Source organism: Phoca vitulina, unplaced genomic scaffold, assembly GCF_004348235.1.
Source record: "Phoca vitulina isolate PV1807 unplaced genomic scaffold, GSC_HSeal_1.0 scaffold67, whole genome shotgun sequence".
Classification (NCBI taxonomy): Eukaryota; Metazoa; Chordata; class Mammalia; order Carnivora; family Phocidae; genus Phoca; species Phoca vitulina.
Genome location: NW_022589770.1, coordinates 3,498,467 through 3,517,014, shown reverse-complemented (window position 1 = coordinate 3,517,014; position 18,548 = coordinate 3,498,467). Strand labels below are relative to the sequence as shown.

Sequence of the window (18,548 nt, the reverse complement as noted above, 5' to 3'; positions counted from 1 at the left end):
TATGTTTTTTCCTTTTCTTTTTAAATATTTTATTCAATTGTATGAGGGAGAGAGAGCTAGAGAGAGCATGAGCAGGGTGGAGGGAGAGGCAGAGGGAGAAGCAGGCTCCCCACTAGCAGGGAGCCCAAGGCGGGGCTTGATCCTAGGACCCTGAGATCATGACTGAGCTGAAAGGCAGATGCTTAACCGACTGAGCCATGCAGGCGCCCCTTGAGTATGTTTTTTTTCTGACTAAAGATACATATATTTTGTTCCACATGACCCTTAAATGCAAGACAAATACTGATCTTCCCTTTAAGAAATAACAAATGTCTTCTAGCATTGGAGGAGAAGTAAATTTGCTTTGTTTCACATTGCACCGAAAAATGGTATTTTTTATCCTCCTCATGTCCCTGTTGTAAATGCAACATTTACTTAGGTCTCCTGGCTAACATATATTTTGACTATATACTCTGATAGAATTTTAGCCTATCTTCTTCCATAGTTTTTACCAATGTTATTCTTGAAAAATGGCAGTACTCAGCAAGCATTATTACTATGGGTCTCTTCTCCCCTTCTCTTGTGAGCATTACATACTGTTGCAGGCATTATGCCATTATTGATTTTCTTCTTTCTCCTCTCCCATTTTTGGGCTGTTATTTACTGCAAGTTTTGTTTTTTTCAAATAGTTACAGAAAATGATGCTATACTCTGAATATTTGTATCCACCCAAAATTAATATGTTGAAATCCTAATACATAATGTAATGGTGTTAGGAAGGGGGCCTTTGGGAGATGTTTAGGTGATGAGGATAGAGTCCTCATGGATTAGTGTTCTTATAAAAGAGACCTCCCAGAGCTCTCTAATGTCTGTCTACCATGTGAAGATATAACAGGAAGTCTACTACTAAGAAAAGGGCCCTTACTTGGCACTCTGATCTCTGACTTCCAGACTCCAGAACTATGTGAAACAAATTTTTGTTGTTTGTAAAACTACCCAGGGTATGATAATTTGTTATAGTGGTCAGAAAGGACTGAAACAGGTGGTGTATGTTCGGGTATCTGTATGGGTGCAGGGGTGGTTGTTGTATTTGGAAAACAATATTCTAAACCTCTAAAAAGCAAAGCATTTTTCCCATATTAATCTTCATCCATCTTCAACAACCGTTTGCATATCTCTTTTGTTCCTTCTTTTAAGACTTATCTTATGAGAATGAATTATCAGTTTGAAGTTGTAAGTTTAAAAAGTTCCATTAAAAAATACAGTCTCCAGAATACATATTATAAAGTGTATTTCTGTGAAATGTATCTCTGTAAATAGTTTTCTCTTCCAATTGAACATACAAAATATGCTCCAGTTTTATATGATGTGTATCACACAGGATTCACTACCACAGAACTCTGGAAACCTGTATTCCAGAAGGATGGTTCTCCCGGACCCTTAATGCCATCATTACTAAAACCCCCAGTTCATTTGTCCTCCTCCTTACCACTTGCACTCTGGGTGGGTTAGAAGGACTGGTGTTCACCTTGTGTTGCTCTCCTTCCTTCTGGCTTTTTTTCCCCTTCATCTTTTCTTCAATCTGCATTAGAAGAGTCACAAGAATCCCAGCCCAGACCCCTGAGGTTGCAAACCAATGGTGCTTTAAGGAACTTTGGTTTGAAACTTAACTTGTCTTTTGGGATTCCTTTTAATACATTTAAAGTTCTGTATAGGGGCACCTGGGTGGCTCAGTCCTTAAGCGTCTGCCTTTGGCTCAGGTCATGATCCCAGGGTACTGGGATTGAGCCTCGCATTGGGCTTCCTGCTCGGCAGGAAGCCTGCTTCTCCCTCTCCCACTCCCCCTGCTTATGTTCCCTCCCTCGCTGTCTCTCTCTCTCTCTCAAATAAATAAATAAAATCTTTTTAAAAAATAAAGTTTTGTATAGTACACAGTGAAAGGTTGACTTACCTACTATTCAAAACTGATAACTATTGTTGGCATCAGTACTTCTCAGTTCTTGGATCTGAAGTGTAACTTACTTTCAATAAGAAGGTGGTACAATGTCTGTATATCCAAGGTTTTTATTACTATCAAGCTATAAAAAAAATTAAGTAGTTGGCTTTGAAAGTCATAGTCGTTCTATCAATACTTTCTAGGTGTATGTGATAAATATTAAATACTTTATATGTTATTTCTTTTATTAATATGTTTGCCTGCAGTAAAAAACAATAGATGAAAAAACTGGAAGACGATCTATAACCTTCGATGAACACAGTTATTTAGCTGAGATGATCTTTATTCCTGCCTCTCTGTATTTATTGCTTGCTTTACACAGGAAGGAGCTGCAGGAGCTGCAGAACCTTTACAAGCAGAACAGTGCACACACGGCGCAGCAAGCAGAGCTCATCCAGCAGCTTCAGGCACTGAACATGGACACACAGAAAGTCCTGAGGAATCAGGAAGATGTTCACACAGCCGAAAGTATATCATATCAAAAAGTATGCTTTTATTCTGTCATAAAAATGTAAATTTATATGTATGAACTTCTAAAAATATATAGAATTCAAATTTTTTTCAAATTTCAACATTTCTTTATTATTCCCTTTTATATGGTTCTTCAAAATTAAAAATGAAATATAATTCAATCTGGTAATATTTGAAATTTTATGACTTTTCTTTATGGCCATTAAAGCTGAAATATTTAAAATATAGATGCAAATTTACTCTACAGGATATTGCTTTTATAAATTGGCATTTTGATATCTACTATAAAACATACCCTGACTGTAGCCCTCAAACCAGAAAGGACTTGGGAAATGGAATTACTCAGCCTTCTATTATGAGAAATTTTTCATCAATTACGATTCTAGTTTATGACCTAAAGCAGTCTTTCATTATAGAATTTGTGCATTTTTTTATTGGCCAGTTTGCACAAACACAAATGGGTATGCAAATGAGGTCTTCAGGATCAATAATTTCCAAGGATTTTTCTCTATTATGTGTGTTTCTTTTAAGTAGTCATTTTACTTTACAGTTGTTTTAGGAACCTCTCAAGAAGGCTCACCCAGCTATTTAGGTACGCTGACTGACTCAGCAACAATAATTATGGCTAGTAATTAAAAAATAAACACTTTTATTGAATTCTTTATGTTTTGTGTAGTGTACCAAGTTATTTATAGAAATAATTTAGTTTCTCTATAGGTCAATCTTACAAGATTGATTTTATTCCCTTGTAATAGTTGAGACAGCTTAGAGTGGTTAAATAGCGCAGTCTGTGTTGTTCTTTCTATTTAACTTACTCTTGTCCTAAAAAAGGACCATGAAAATCCAGTATCTATAATTAACATTTTTATGTTAGTAGTAATAGTAAGTAACTATTAAGTAAACTTTAAACACATATATTTTTAAAGATTTATTGAGAGAGCAAGAGAGTGGGGGAGGAGGGGCAGCGGGAGAGGGAGACAAGCAGACTTCCCACTGAGCTCAGAGCTCCATGTGGGGTTCGATTCCACAACCATGAGATCATGACCTGAGCCAAAATCAAGAGTGGGATGCTCAACCAACTGAACCACTCAGGCACCCCTAAACACGTATTTTTAAATAATGCTTTGGAACAGTGGTTTTCACTCTGTATTCTGTATTCCTCGAGTTGCCCTCAGGATGTGGATGATATCAAGTGAAAGGGTAGTGCCTGTTCTCTCCATTTCCAAGGGAGCAGCTTCACCTTTTTGTTTTGTATGGTGGGATTTGCCCATTATGCTTTTGCTTCTAAACGAGGCTCCATTGCTAAAATGACTTGAAAAATTGGATATTATTAGTAACTTTAATTTTTTTCATGTTTTTCACTTGTATATTTACCTCAAACATTTCTCTCTCTTAATTTTTGCTTAAACGTCCCCCACCTATGGCAATTTATATTCAAATATGTCTTTAAAATTGCTTGGTAATAAGCCTCATAACCCTTTTTTTCTCTTATGTGCTAATACTTCTTTTTGTCTTTCTACTCTCAGCAAGTAAAGAGGAAGTAAAGAGGAAGAAAAAGGCAATGTTTCCTTTGCTATTTCATTTTTCAATCTTGTGTTCTAAGAAATTTTTTTTAGTTGCTTAACTAAAAATTTGAGATAAAATGTTTCAGCCTTAATTCTGTTTTTTGGTTGATTTTTCCTTAGCAACCTCTACAGAGAGCAATCATCTCTTTTATAACCTACCTGAGAACTTTTACAGATTCTGCATCATTTCAAACAACTGAATACTTAAATATCGTGATAAACTTTCAAATAATACAGAAGTGTATGAAGCAAAAAAATAGTCTTCTGCACTCCTACCTGAAGCCCTTGCCCCAAAAGCAACCACTCTTAATATTTGAATGTATCAGAGAGTTTCTCTAGAAGAACAGAATATTTTTAAGTTATTTTCTTTGTTAAATATACAAACATTACAAGAATACATTATTATAAGATATTGAAATAATATTCTAGAAGTCCTGATAGTGCTAGTCTAACAGATTCGAATAGTCTTCCACTCAACCCAACTCATTTCATCCCCTCCCCAGGGGTAATCATCAGAGTAGTCATTCCAGATTTGCCTGCATTAGATATTCTGTGTGAGTGTACATACACACATACCACAAGTCTAAGCATATTATAATTTTAATATTTATGAACTTACACTATCCTTACTGTTCTTTAATGTACCATTTTTCAAGTAATATGCCGTGGATTTATTTTCATGACAATCCATAGAGTGCTGGCTCTCCTCCTGCTCCTCATTGTCCTCCAGCATGAGCATATATGGTGTGGATTTACAGTCTAATTTGATGCTCATTAAGGTCTCCTTCTCCAACTTTTTGTTGTTATAAACTTGCCCACAGAAGGAGATGGTTCCCCTTTCATCTATAGCATCATTTTTTCCTCACCACGTATAAATAGGCTGGTATGTCTCTGATCCTGGGAAAAGAACAAAACACACAACAAAAAACATGTATTGACCTCACTATGTTCCTTTTCTTCCCTTCCTTCTCTTTCTTTCTTTTTCCAGCAGTATTCCTTGAAAGACTTAAGTTATCTCAAAGTTCATCTCTCCTGTTCTCTCTTGAACCAGCTCCAGTCAAGTGTTTGTCCCTTTCCCTCTGCTAAAATGTCTCTTCAGAATTACGTGTGACCCCCACATCGCTCAATTCAATGAGCATTTACCAATCTTTATCTTACTTCATTTATCAGCAGCATGTGTCTTAATTGATGACTCTCTGTGCCTTGAAATACCTTCTTTTTCTTCTTTCCCTCCTGGTTTGCAGGCACCTGCAGTTGTGTCGCTTTCTTCCTTCAGTTCTAGCTGTTCCTTTTCTGTTCCTTTCTGGTCTTTTCCTTGTCTCTGTGTCACCTCAGCGTTATAATGTCTCAGGCCCAAATCTTAGGATGTCTTTTTTTTTTTTTCCTGTGTTTAAACTCACCCCCTCGGTGATTTTATCCAGTCACCTAGGCTTTCAAAATTGAAACTGTCCTTAGGCTGATGACCCCCACATTTGATTATCTACTCTGGATCTTTTCCCTGCACTTTAGGGAAGAGTATATGTAACTGCCTACTTAACATTTCTTAACTTGGATGCCTAATAGGCATATCAGACTTCACATCTTCAAAACTAAACTCTTGTGTGGTCTGCCTTCAGTATATGTCTGAAATTCTGCTACTTGCACCATCCGTGCTGTCGCTGTTCTGTCCAAACTACTATAAAGTATTACATGGACTATTGCAGTAGTTTCCCACACTGTTTTTTTGCTCCTGACCTTATTCCCTTGGAGTCCATTCTCAACACAGATGCCTGCATGTTCTTGCTACAACTAAGTCAAATTAAATCCTCCCTTTTTTAACTCCCTCCACAGCTTCCTACCTCATAAAAGTAAAAACCCAAGTTCTTACTACAAGCTGGAGACCGTACATGATCTGGCTCTGCATCACCTCTCTGATCTCATCTTTCCCTTCTCCTTAATCTCTCCACTGCAGCCGCACTTAATTCTTTTTTTACCCTTGAACATCCAAGTAGTCTTCAACCTCAAGGTCTTTGCACTTGGCTTTCATTGCCTGAAGGCTCTCCCCACTGTTATCTGCATAGGTAACATTTTTACTGCCTTTACTCTTTACCTCCTACAGCCTAAAATCTAATTGATCACTGATATTGAGTAGGAGGAGCAAGAATGATGTGTGTTGTAATGGTAGAAGTACATACCTGGGGCCTGTTCCTATCCTAGGTTAGGGATCAGAGACTCTCCTTGATTGATATCTATTCTGAAAAGATAAGACATCATTGAAACAAATTAGTTTCTTATAACTCTTCTTATATGGACTCTACCTCAATCCATAAATTCCCTAGACAAAATCTTTACTAAATTTGGAGAGGTAGAGCTTATCACTCCAGTTTGGAGAACTTGTCATAACTTCAGCCTTGATCTGGGATACTTTTTGAAACCTTACATACATGTTTCCCCAGGATTAAGACCATCCGCTCCAAGAATCATTCTCAATAATGAGAGAGGTGATGGGAATATGTTGTGCTTATGAGTAGTATAGAGGCAGGAAAAAAAAGAGCAAACTGACATCTACTGCTTTAAAGATCTGGCTTACTTTCCTTTGTGTTTAGTCTCTTTTTTGTCCTCTCTTTTCTCCACTTGGAATTCCTTTTCTTTTTACTTGTTCCTCAAAAGTTACCTCTTAGGGGTGTGGTATAGGAAACTTAACTGATTTTTAACTTGATGCTCATTCTGAAATTTTAATTTTGTAGTATTTTAATTTGAAAGTTATTTTAGGTCCTTATAGTCATTCATTCATAAGGTTTTTAAAATTTTTTTTTATGTTTAAAGATTTTATTTATTCATTCGAGAGAGAGAGAGACACCCAGGCGCTCCTCTCCATAAGGTTTTTATTAGTATACTCAACTACACTCAATTCAGAAGTCCTTGATTATTTAATTTTGCCTGTGGTTAGTAAACATTACAATTATTTTTCCATTGGTAGTCTGTATGTAAATAGTTATTCATAAAAACAAACAATAAATTTTTTTAATGATTCCATCTCCAAGAGGCAAATACTGTTAACATTTTGAATATTTCCTTTCAGTTTTTTAAAATGCATTTTAACATATCTGTGGATACACTAATATCTTTTACTTCAGTACTTTACTACATTATATTAAAACAATATCATGACATATAATTACTTTGGAAATAATAATATAATTTATTTAACCATATTTCCAGTGTTGATAATATACGTTGTTTAAATTTTTTACTATTGCTTTCTAAAATTTTTTACTATTGTAAATAAAGCTGCAATAAACATCTCTACTGTCAGTTCAGACTATTAGTATTCATTAGAGAATATTGAATATGCAGACATAGATACACGTGCACACACACACACACACACACACACACACACCGGGCCAGGAAACCATTTATGAAAAAGCCAGTAAGAACATATTAATGGTGTACAATTTACTCTTAGTTAGTTCATACATAAAGATAGTCTTGTTTAAGTTATTAAATGTTGAGAATGCACAGGGGATCATGAAGTTTGAAGGCGACTTGCCTGCCACATGAGAAATGATCAGGAAATGTTAAATTATTGAACCTTAAGGAGTTGTGTACAATGATATTCCACTTTGGATAGTGCAAATTAAAAAATCATAGATGTTTATTTGAATGTAAGAGTATTTTTAAACTTTGTAGGCGTATTTTTCTGTCTTAATTTGAATATCATTCTAGACCATTTAATTTTTAACTATTTGGGTGAGTAAATGGTTCTTTTTTTTTTTTTTTAAAGATTTTATTTATTTATTTGACAGAGAGAGAGACACAGCGAGAGAGGGAACACAAGCAGGGGGAGTGGGAGAGGGAGAAACAGGCTTCCTGCGGAGCAGGGAGCCCGATGCGGGGCTCGATCCCAGGACCCTGGGATCATGACCTGAGCCAAAGGCAGACGCTTAACAACTGAGCCACCCAGGCGCCCCAAATGGTTCTAAATAGTATAAAAATATGGAGAAACTAATGTTCTACATTGATCATTGCGATTATCTGCACTAGATCATTTGCTCATATTACAGAAAAAAACTAAGAACACAAGTGGAAAGGCCATCCAGTTGGGGCATAATCATAAATACAGAATATAAAATTTTACTATAAGCCAGGGAGAATCTGTGTTTCCATTTATACAGATTATTTTAGAAATGTATTATGTAGATTGAGGTATAGATTAAGTCATGTCCAGCAACCATATAATAATGGTTAACATTTGTTGAGCTTATTGTGTATCAGCAACTGGGAAAAGGCCTTTTATTTCACTGTTTAAGTTTCACACCAACCCTATGTGGTATATTATTATTCCTTATTATTTTACAGATCAAATAGCCGAGGCTTAGAGTATTGTCGAAAGGTGGTAGAATTCAAGTCTATATAATCTTGGGTTCAGAACCCACAATCTTAAACTCTGTTATAAAGCCCACTGTACAGTTCCGTTATACATAGAATAATGTGGTCTTATCTTTAAAGGATTCTGTAAATAGATTCTATAAACTTGCATTATTCATTCTCATCAAAATTCTTTCAATGCTCAATAATTTTAATCGTGGGAAATTTATCTTGATATTAAATATTACTTAAAAAGATTCCATTGCTGGGCACCTGGCTGACTCAGTCAGTAGAGTGTGTGGCTCTGGATCTCAGGGTCATGAATTCAGCCCCACACTGGGTGTAGAGCTTACTTAAAAAAAAAAAAAAAGAAAAGATTCCATTGCATTCTTTTTGGTGAAAAGGGATCCTTGCATGTTACCATCCTTTGTGAAAAGGGCCCCCATCATTCTTCTTCAGCCACTCATTCTCCTGGTTATAAAAATTTGGTTTCTTTTATTTTGCTGTGGCATTGCAATTTTTAATTTTTTTTTTTTTTTTTTTTACTTTCTGCAGATTTTTTTTTATTAGATACAGTTTTTTTCCCCCCAGAAAATATATTAGTGGTGGAGCTCAGGATGCTGAAATTTGTGAATGATCACACTGCTTTATTTAACAAAAATAAACAGTATGCTACTGTTTAGACCTCCAGTGTTCACCTACATCAAATTATTCATTCTAATCCTGAAGCATTTTACTTAATACTTACGTTTATTCCTCATCCACATGTATTTTTCTAGATTTTTTTCCAATAAATTTGAGTAATCTAATAATCCATGCAATAAGATGAAATTATTTACTTAAAAGTAAGATTTTCAAACATATTTTCACATTAATTTTATTACTTACAAATAATTGGGGCCTAGCTGTAATACTCACATGAGTTGGATAAAAAATTACACTAATAGTTTATCTCCAGTTCTTACTAAACTTAATTTTCTAAGAGTTAGAAACTTCTTAACTTACTGTTTCTAATGGAGTTTCTTTTTCCTCTTTCTCTCAATTCTCTCTTACTTTTTTTTGTTGTTTTTTTGCTTTCCCTCCCATTTCTCCTCCTTTCTCTAATTTATTAAGTTGATTTATTTCATGGTATTCATTTCATTATGAGAAAAGATAAAATCAGTTGCCCTCTGTGGTAGGTTGAGGGGAACGTGTAGGGGAGACAAAGATGAAGAGAGAAAATTGAAAAAAACTTTGAGCACAGGGAAGGGGTTGAGTCATATTTTCCCAGAGATCCCCTTAACAAATCATTAGTCTTGTACACAAAACCTAATAATGTTGAGGGCTCCTCTGGAAGAGACACACCCATCAGGAGAAATAAAAGTAAGCTAGTGTGTTTTCTTCCTCTGAGCATGTAGCCATTTATCTACATTTTAATTGTTTTTCTACCTTTGCACATCACATGGGGACTGTATCAACATTTATAATTTCTAGACCATCTAACATGTTTGAGGTACTAAATATGTGTTTTATCAACTTTTTATTCTATTTAATGATAATTACATGACACAATATCAATTTGGGAAAATTAAGAGTTAGGTTATGAATTCTTTTAGTTTAAACTGCATGTTAAATCAGAGGTTTTTTTCTCATATTGCTGTTACAAACAGAGTTTTCAATGGTAGAATTTATTGTCTTAGTCACAGTAGCAAATAGTATACTTACTAAAGAAGGAGAATTTTATTCTTTTTTTTATTTATTTTTTATTTTTTTATTTTTTTTAAGATTTTACTTATTTATTTGACACAGAGAGAGTGAGAGCAAGAGAGAGACAGAGAGCAAGCACAAGCAGGGGGAATGGCAGGCAGGGGAGAAGCAGACTCCCCGCTGAGCAAGGAGCCTGATGTGGGGCTCGATCCCAGGACCCTGGGATCATGACCCGAGCCGAATGCAGCCACTTAACTGACTGAGCCACCCAGGTGCCCCTATTCTTTTTTTTTAAAGATTTTATTTATTTATTGACAGAGAGAGACACAGCAAGAGAGGGAACACAAGCAGGGGGAGTGGGAGAGGGAGAAGCAGGCTTCGCGCTGAGCAGGGAGCCTGATGCTGGGCTCCATCCCAGGACCCTGGGACCATGACCTGAGCCAAAGGCAGACGCTTAACAGCTGAGCCACCCAGGCACACCTGGAGAATTTTATTCTTTAAGCAAATTAGTCATTGGGTCACAGAGCATATCCACTTCCAAAGTTGTTAAGGTTAATAAAATATCTTGTTCCTTAACGCTAATAAAAATAAGGGAAGAAGAGTACTTCAGTATAAGTCCCTGAAAATTAAAGGACTTGGAGTTTGGGGTCCTATTCCTGGAGATAACTTGCTTTCTGTCCCCTGGAGTTCCTCTTAACTTTTCAAATTTCAATTTCTTCAACAGAAAACAGCATCAAGAATAGTAAGCATCCTGGATTATGGATTATAATGATTAATACTTGTATAGATGGAAATGTATGATTAAATGTTTTCATAGGCCAGAATCTTGGAAAAAATTCTAATCCATTTTGGCTTTTTGGACTATGAGAGGAAAGAAGTAGAGAAAAGAACCTCTCTGAAAACTGTTATAAGCAATTGTTATTGCTAATAAAAAAAAAGTTACTAACTCCAATTCCTAAACCAATGTAGATGAGTTAATTTGTTGTATTACCTAATTTACTCACTTGCAAACTTTTTTGACCCACTCTACTGTTCTTAATGGGATGAGAATAAAATGGCATTTAACAGGGGACTGGAACAACCTAAACCTTTGCGTTCTTGTAGGATCTCCTAGCGAAATAAACCTTCTATTACCCCGAGGCATTGTCACCCAAAAACACTTTAGAAATAAAAATAGATTTAGCCTCCCTGAAGACTTTTTGTAGCCAAGTTTACTGATGGCCTGGGGCCTCGAATTAAAAATGGCTGGAGGGCTCTCTTTGTTCCCTGTACTCTAAGTCCACAACTGAGTGGTCTTATTGCTACTGAATAAGTAAAGTCCAATTAGCTATCAAAGAAAATAGGCAAGTAGGAGATGTGTACTTAGAATAAGAACTAAGGAATAAGAGAGTTTGTCCCAATTCCTGGAGCAGAGCTGATCTAGATATCTGTTCCAGGCTTTTTTAATTCTTTTCCACCCGCTGCTTGGAAGGATGGATATTTTCAGAGAAACAGAGTTTGCCTCAGTGTCTAGAGTTGCCCACCGGTCATATCAGATCAAGCCAGGACAGCTGAGAAGGAGTACACCTGTGTAAATTGCTTGGCAGAGAGAGCAAAGTGGAGAACTTAAGAAGAGAACAGTAAGGGAGACGTGAGAGGAGACAAGAGCAGCTTCAAATATTAAGACAGAGCCTTCTTTCATGTATGAATAGGCCCAGAGCCTTATAACTGTGAAGGAAGATCCCAAGACATGACACCCAAAGAAAATATACCACACCCTTGGCACTAATGGTCAGTAAATTGGTCCTCAGTCCTGACCACACACTATCATTCTTCCTGTACTTTGGGCAGTGGAAGGGAAACTGTGAGTTTTTCTTTGTCAACAATCAATGTTCATGAGATGCTCAAATAATTGAAATCTAGAAATTCTTTTTTTATATATTTTTAAATTGAGGTATAATTAGGTATTTATAAATTCTTTAATATTTTAAATATTTAAATATTTGTTTTTGGATTATTTTCTTCCAGAAAGATTAATTTGTGCTGGTTAAAAGCCAGCTATTATTAATAAAGCATACAAATAAGAGAGAAAGTAGTTAAATAATCTTTTAACTGAGTAAGTGACTGTGTATGCTGTCAGGCAGACCTTCATTCATCCTAGCTTCACATCTCTCTGGACAGCTTAGCTCTTGTCTCCAGATTTTGTTTTTTTCTTTTCTACCTGAACTCAATCATGAAAGCAGCAACACAGCACAGGTAGGTCACTATAAGGCCCACTTTGATCCCTTCATTTTTCCTCAACGTGGTCAGGTTCCTACTCTCTCTTCCCTCCTAGATTGATGGTATCAACTGTGGACAGGACATTGGACATACTCCCTGGTATAAAGGTAACTGGGAGGGAAAGTTACAAATTCATGTCCTGAAATCCTATATAAATCATAAAGGCAACTTTGCTTTATAAAAATTGCTTAAACTTTGGCTGTAAAGTGAAATGGATTATTTGAAGCATCTATAATAATAGAGTGGTACAATCCCTTATAGAACATAAAAAGTATATTGAGCATATTGTGTCAGAGGAATGGCTTGATGAATCTTGTTTTTATGACAAGGTATATGTCTGAGAAAAAGCATTAAGAAAAGAGGTTTTACAAGCCTTATTAAATTTTACACTTTAAAAAATTAAAGTATAGCATACACACAGAAAAGTACTCTGCCACCTTTTGTGTAGTTAAGTTTCTTCCCATGAGGCAAGATTCTCCCACTCTTCAATTAGATGAGCAAACCTAAAAAACTAGTGTATTAGTTACATAATTTTGAACTTGGGAATTTTGCAAACTCTCAAATTTGAACAAAAACCCTGAGGGATTTTTCTCTTATTATAAGATCTCCCTATCTCACTATTAGCCTTATTAAAAAAACAAAAAACAAAAATCTTAATTCTTGGATCACTTTCCCAGTGTCATCAGCAAATACACACTCTTTATGTAAATTAGTTACCACAAATTGAATTATGCCTCCTATCACAATCAGAAGTTAGGAGTTTCATCACCATGTAAGTTCAGGAGCATTGGAGGAAAGCCATTGTTAACCATATGTGACTCTGCCTGAAGCCACTTCTATGTATATCATATGCTGCTGTCTCACAGTTTTAATAAACTCTAGTTTTAAATTTTTAAGTTCATGTTTCTTTGAGTTAAAAAATCGAAAGTCATCTATCATGCCTTCAGAACATTGCTTCTGTTTTATCACACTCTGTTGAAGGTCTCCAGTGGTCCCCTGTTGCCTACAGGAACAAGTCCACTTTCCTGAATCTGGCATTCAGGAGTCTACACTCTTGTCTATGGTCTTACTGCCTGACTGTCTCTTGCTATTCCTTCTGCCCCCCACCCCCCAGCTACAGCCGTAGATGCTAATTCATACTAAATGGGAATGTATCAGTCAAACTTAATGAACTCTCAATGAAAGATTCTTAGTTTTTCTTTCAAATGTATATATTGGGTTCAGTTGGGCTGATAGATCTTATGCTCCCTTTCTGTCCCTTCCTATAACTGTACATAATGTTTTCACATTTCTTCCACCTTTGGAATGACTTTTGTTTTCATTCAGTTCCTATAATAGTATCATAGCTCAGTTCAGGTCCTTTCTTTTACATAGAGTCCTCTAAGTTGAATATAACTAGCTTAAAGTGTTTTCGTCCTCCTTAGGAATTTAGCACACTTTTCCTATATTATACTGGCCAATAATACATATTGCCTTTTTAACATCAATTGTAGTTTTATGTTGATATTTGATTATATTATTTAGTTTTCCATCTGTTTATGGCTTTTTTCACCTCTAGAGTATTAAAATCAGGGCAAGTAGTATATTGTATATAGTCTTTATAGATATGTGTATGTGTGTATGCATGTTTACACAGACATGACTATTTTATTGATTATTAATAAATTTGGATATATTTTTTGAAACAGCTTTACAATGAATTACATATTTGTTTTGAAACCACAAAATCAAGTGAAGCTATACTCCGGCAAAGTGTTGTTAGTCTTCAGGATCAGCTATTTCAAAAAGAGCAAGAAAATGTTAAATTAAAAGAAAAGCTTCAGGAATCACAAGGAGCACCCTATCCTTTACTGCAAGAAAGTGATTCAGAGCACTCAGAACAGGTGAGAGACATTTTCTAAAAATGTTACCCAGTGCAATATCATATTAAATTGTCTCCTACAATTGACTAAATTTACGTAATTAGTATATTAGAATATAAGACTTGGCAGATTGTTGTATTGTGCTATTTTTTATACTTTGTAGACATGAATATTATATATAATATGGATTCAAATAGAAATGCACATAGAAATATACGGTGTAATTGGCAAAGTTATGATGAAACACTTGACTGAAATATAATAATGAACAGCAAATTAATAGATGATGCCCATTTTGAGACTTAAACTGAATGAGGTAATGGAATGGAAAGAATGTATAATAGGAAGTCTCATAAAGTAGTTTCCATAATGCCTGATATATGGTACTTAGTACCTTTTAGTCCCAATTCTGCCACTATCTTAAAGTATGGTTTTGGACAGTTATTTGACCTTTCTACCTACTTCCTGGTGTAATTCCTGAGGTAGTACAAATGTAAAGATAGATGTGTAGGTTCAGGAGTCAGATAAACCTGGGAGCAAATCACAACCCTGCCTGTGAGCTTTGTGAACTTGAACAAATTCACTAAGACTTTTAGCCAAAGTTTGCTCGCAAATAAAATGTCAATATTACCGCTATGTTACACAGTTTTGTAAGCATTCTCAAGATGATGCATATTAAGTGCAGAGCTTGGCATATCAAATATGTTCCGTGGTATCTCTTTTAGATAATCTTCAAGGTAACTTTCAGCTCTAAATATGTATTGTAAAGAACACAGTCTTATTCTTGTAAGTTAAGGCACTTGGCATTTCTTTAAGTTTAGAATTTATTAATTTAGTTCAGAAATGGAATTAATACAGATAATTAAATGTTTTTAATGATCTTTTAGCAGTAATCTTTGAACAGTAATTCTTGAACCCAGCATATTTTGTCTTGCTAACGATTCAACCTTAAGACAACAGTTTTTAAATTTATAACATATTATATTACATTTTTTGGATATCAGGTGCACAGGATTTATCATAAAATTTGTATCATGACACAGTATCATGTTACACACATAGGCCTATTTTATTTATTTTAATTTACTTATTTGTTCATTTATTATAATAAATGGCCTTGGTCCCATCAACTAATCCAAGAATAGAGCATTACTAATGACTTACCTCTACTTGTATACTCCTCCCTTATCTGGTACCCTGATTCTCTCACCAGAGGTAACCACTAAACTGTTTATCATTTTGATTATTTTTTAAAAAGTTTTATCACTTATAAATTATGAGGAAATAGTATGTTGTGTAGTTTTGTAATTTATAAAAATACCACAATGTGTTGTTACCTGGGGTTTGGCAATTTTGACTCATCATTATGTTATTAAGATTCACTTATGTTGTTTGGTATAGCTGTTTATTTTTACTGATTTATAATATTCCATTTTATGTGATTATATCATAACTACTTGTACGTTCACTTGTAGATGAGCATTTGGGTTATTTCCAGTTTTTGCTATTATGAATAATGCTGCAACTGATATTTTCGTGCATGATTCTTGGTACACATATGCATACATTTAAGTGGAACATGTATCTAGGAATGGAAATCATGGGTTTAGAGTGTGAAAACATTACTTTCACAAAATACTTATTTTTCAAAGTGTTTTTCATAAATTTTACTCCCACCAACAATGCATAAGAGATCTGGTTGATTCCCATCCTACTTAACACTTGGTATTGTCAGATTTCATAGTTTGCTGGCAACTAACTAATTCAAGTATTTTTTATTTTGATCTTCATGTGCATATCACTGATAAAGCACATGTTCAAATGATTACTAGCCAAGGGTATGCCTTCTTCTGCAAAACATCTGTTTACATCTTTTATCCATTCTTCTACTGGATTCTTTTCCTATTCATTCATAAAAGTTCTTTATATATTCCTGATATTAATCTCTATTAAGTGAAATATCTTATCTCAGTGTATACCTCATCTTTTCATTTTCTTTAATGTGTCATTTGATGAACAGAAATTCTTAATTTTAATTTAGACAAATTAATCTTTTATAGTTAATGCTTTGGTGTCTCATTTAAGAAGTCCTTTCCTACCCCAAAGACAGAAAGATTTGCACCTCTGTTTTCTTTAAAAAGTTTTAAAGCTTTGCTTATATCATTTATATTCACAATTCATTTGGAATGGTGTTTTATGTATATAGTATAAGGTAAGGATCCATTTGTATTTATTTATTTCTCCCCAGTAGTAATCAGTTTTTCCAGCTCAACCTGTTGAACAATCCCCTTTTTTTCCCTTGTAGTGCTGGGCTACCTCTCTCATATATCCTACTTCAGTATACTTACGAGTTTCTTTCTAGGCTCTGTGTTCTCTGTGTTCCTGTACAGTGTTATATTGTATTAATTAGTATAGCTTCTAATAAGTCTTTATATTTGGTAGTTCTACTCTTACTTTCTTACTGTTCTTTAAAGTGTCTTGGCTATGTTGGCATTTAGCACTTAAATATAACTTTAAGGTTAATTCATAAAGTTTCATGAAAAACACTTGAAATTTTTCATGAACAGTTTTATTGAAATATAGCATACAAATAATAAAGTTTACAAACCATAAGTATGTAACTCCGTGACATTTCACAAAGTGAACATATCCCTGTAAATACCACTCGGATCAAGATACAGAATATTACCAGTTTCCAATAAACCTCTTTGATGTTCATTGCAAGCTAATTCCATAAAGGTAACCACCATTTTGACTTCTGTTATCATTGATTAGTTTTGCTTGTTTTTGAACCTTACAGTGTTTCACCTTTAAACAATATGTTTGTTATGGGTTTTTTGGTAAATACCCTTTATCACATTAAAGAAGTTCCCGTATCTTCATAGTTTGATGAAAGCTTTTTCATTAAAAGGTATTGAGTGTATACAGTGCATCTTTTAAGATGATAGTAAGGCTTTTCTCATTTATTCTGTTAACAGCATGAATTACATTGATTGATTTCCAATTATTAACTTAATTTGCGTTCCTGAAATAAATCTAACTTCGTTGTAATATTTTATTATTTTTTGTTTGCTGAATTCAATTTGCTAATATTTTGCTTTGAATTTTTGCATCTATATTTATGAGGGATATTGGGCTGTGGTTTTCCTTTCTTGAATGTTTTTTGTCAGATTTTGATATCTAGGTGATGCTGGTGTCCTAATGCAAATTGCAAAATATTCTTTTTCACTGGAAGAGTTTGGGTAGGACATTATTTCTTGCTTAATAATAAACACTGAGGGTGCCTGGGTGGCTCAGTCAGTTAAGCATCTGCCTTCAGCTCAGGTCCTGGGATGGAGTCCCGCATCAGGCTCCCTGCTCAGCAGGGAGTCTGCTTCTCTCTTTCCCTCTGCTGCTCTCTCTCTCTCTCTCTCTCTGTCAAATAAATAAATAAATAAAATCTTAAAAAAAATAATAAACACTGAATGCTTTCCTTCTAAGATAAGGAACAAGTCAGTTCTAGTTAACATTGTACTGGAGATTCTAACTAGTACAATAAAGCAAGAAACAAAATCATACCAATTACAAATGAGAAAGTGAAACTCTTTTTATTCACAGACAACATGGGCATCTATATAGAAATCCTACTGAGTCTATGGTAAAGGTCCTAGAAATAGTAAGTCAATTTAGCAGTGTTGCAAAAGACAGGATCAATTTATAACAGTTATATTCTTAAATATTAGAAATAAGTAATTAGAAATTGAAGTTTTAAAAGTACTGTTTATAATAATATCAAAGCCTATGTAATAATTAAGGATAAATTTGACAAAATACACCCTAGACCTATACACAAAAGTACAAAACATACTAGAGTATAATTAAAGACATACATAAATGGGCAGCTATACCAAATTCATAATCAGAAGATAAAATATTGTTAAGATGTCAATTCTTTCCAAATTGATCATTCATATTATTCCAGTCAAAATCCCAGGAGGCTTTTCTTTTTTTCTTTTCTTTTCATTTCTTTCCCTTCCTTCCTTCCTTTCTCTCTTTCTTTCTCTCTTTCTTTCTTTCTTTCTTCTCTCTTTCTTTCTTTTCTTCTTTCTTTTTCTCTTTCTTTCGAGAAATACAAGCCAATTCTAAGATTTTACAGGGAATGCACAGTCAGAGGCCAGTGACCTGAAAGAGCAAAATCAAGTTTCATAAAGAAAAAAATTGGAGGACTTACACTACCTGATTTTCAGACATATTTAGCAAGCTAAAAGAAAATCAAGATAGTGTGCTATTGGCATAATAATTGACAAAATAATCAGTAGAACAGAATAGAGTCCAGAAAAATACCCACTCATATATATGTCACTTTATAGTAACTCTTGAAACAATAAGGTAAGTCACTTT

General features: G+C 34.6%; 1 protein-coding gene across 5 annotated transcripts in view; it reads left to right on the top strand.

Annotated features, from left to right (window-relative positions):
* The window catches only part of CNTLN (centlein), a 297,340-nt gene that overhangs the window by 126,818 nt on the left and 151,974 nt on the right, over positions 1–18,548 (top strand). For all 5 annotated transcript variants that reach the window (XM_032392456.1, XM_032392455.1, XM_032392457.1 and 2 more), the window contains exons 7-8: positions 2,298–2,460; positions 13,995–14,189. In XM_032392456.1, the coding sequence (XP_032248347.1) occupies positions 2,298–2,460; positions 13,995–14,189 (358 nt within the window). The remainder of the gene's footprint in view (positions 1–2,297; positions 2,461–13,994; positions 14,190–18,548) is intronic.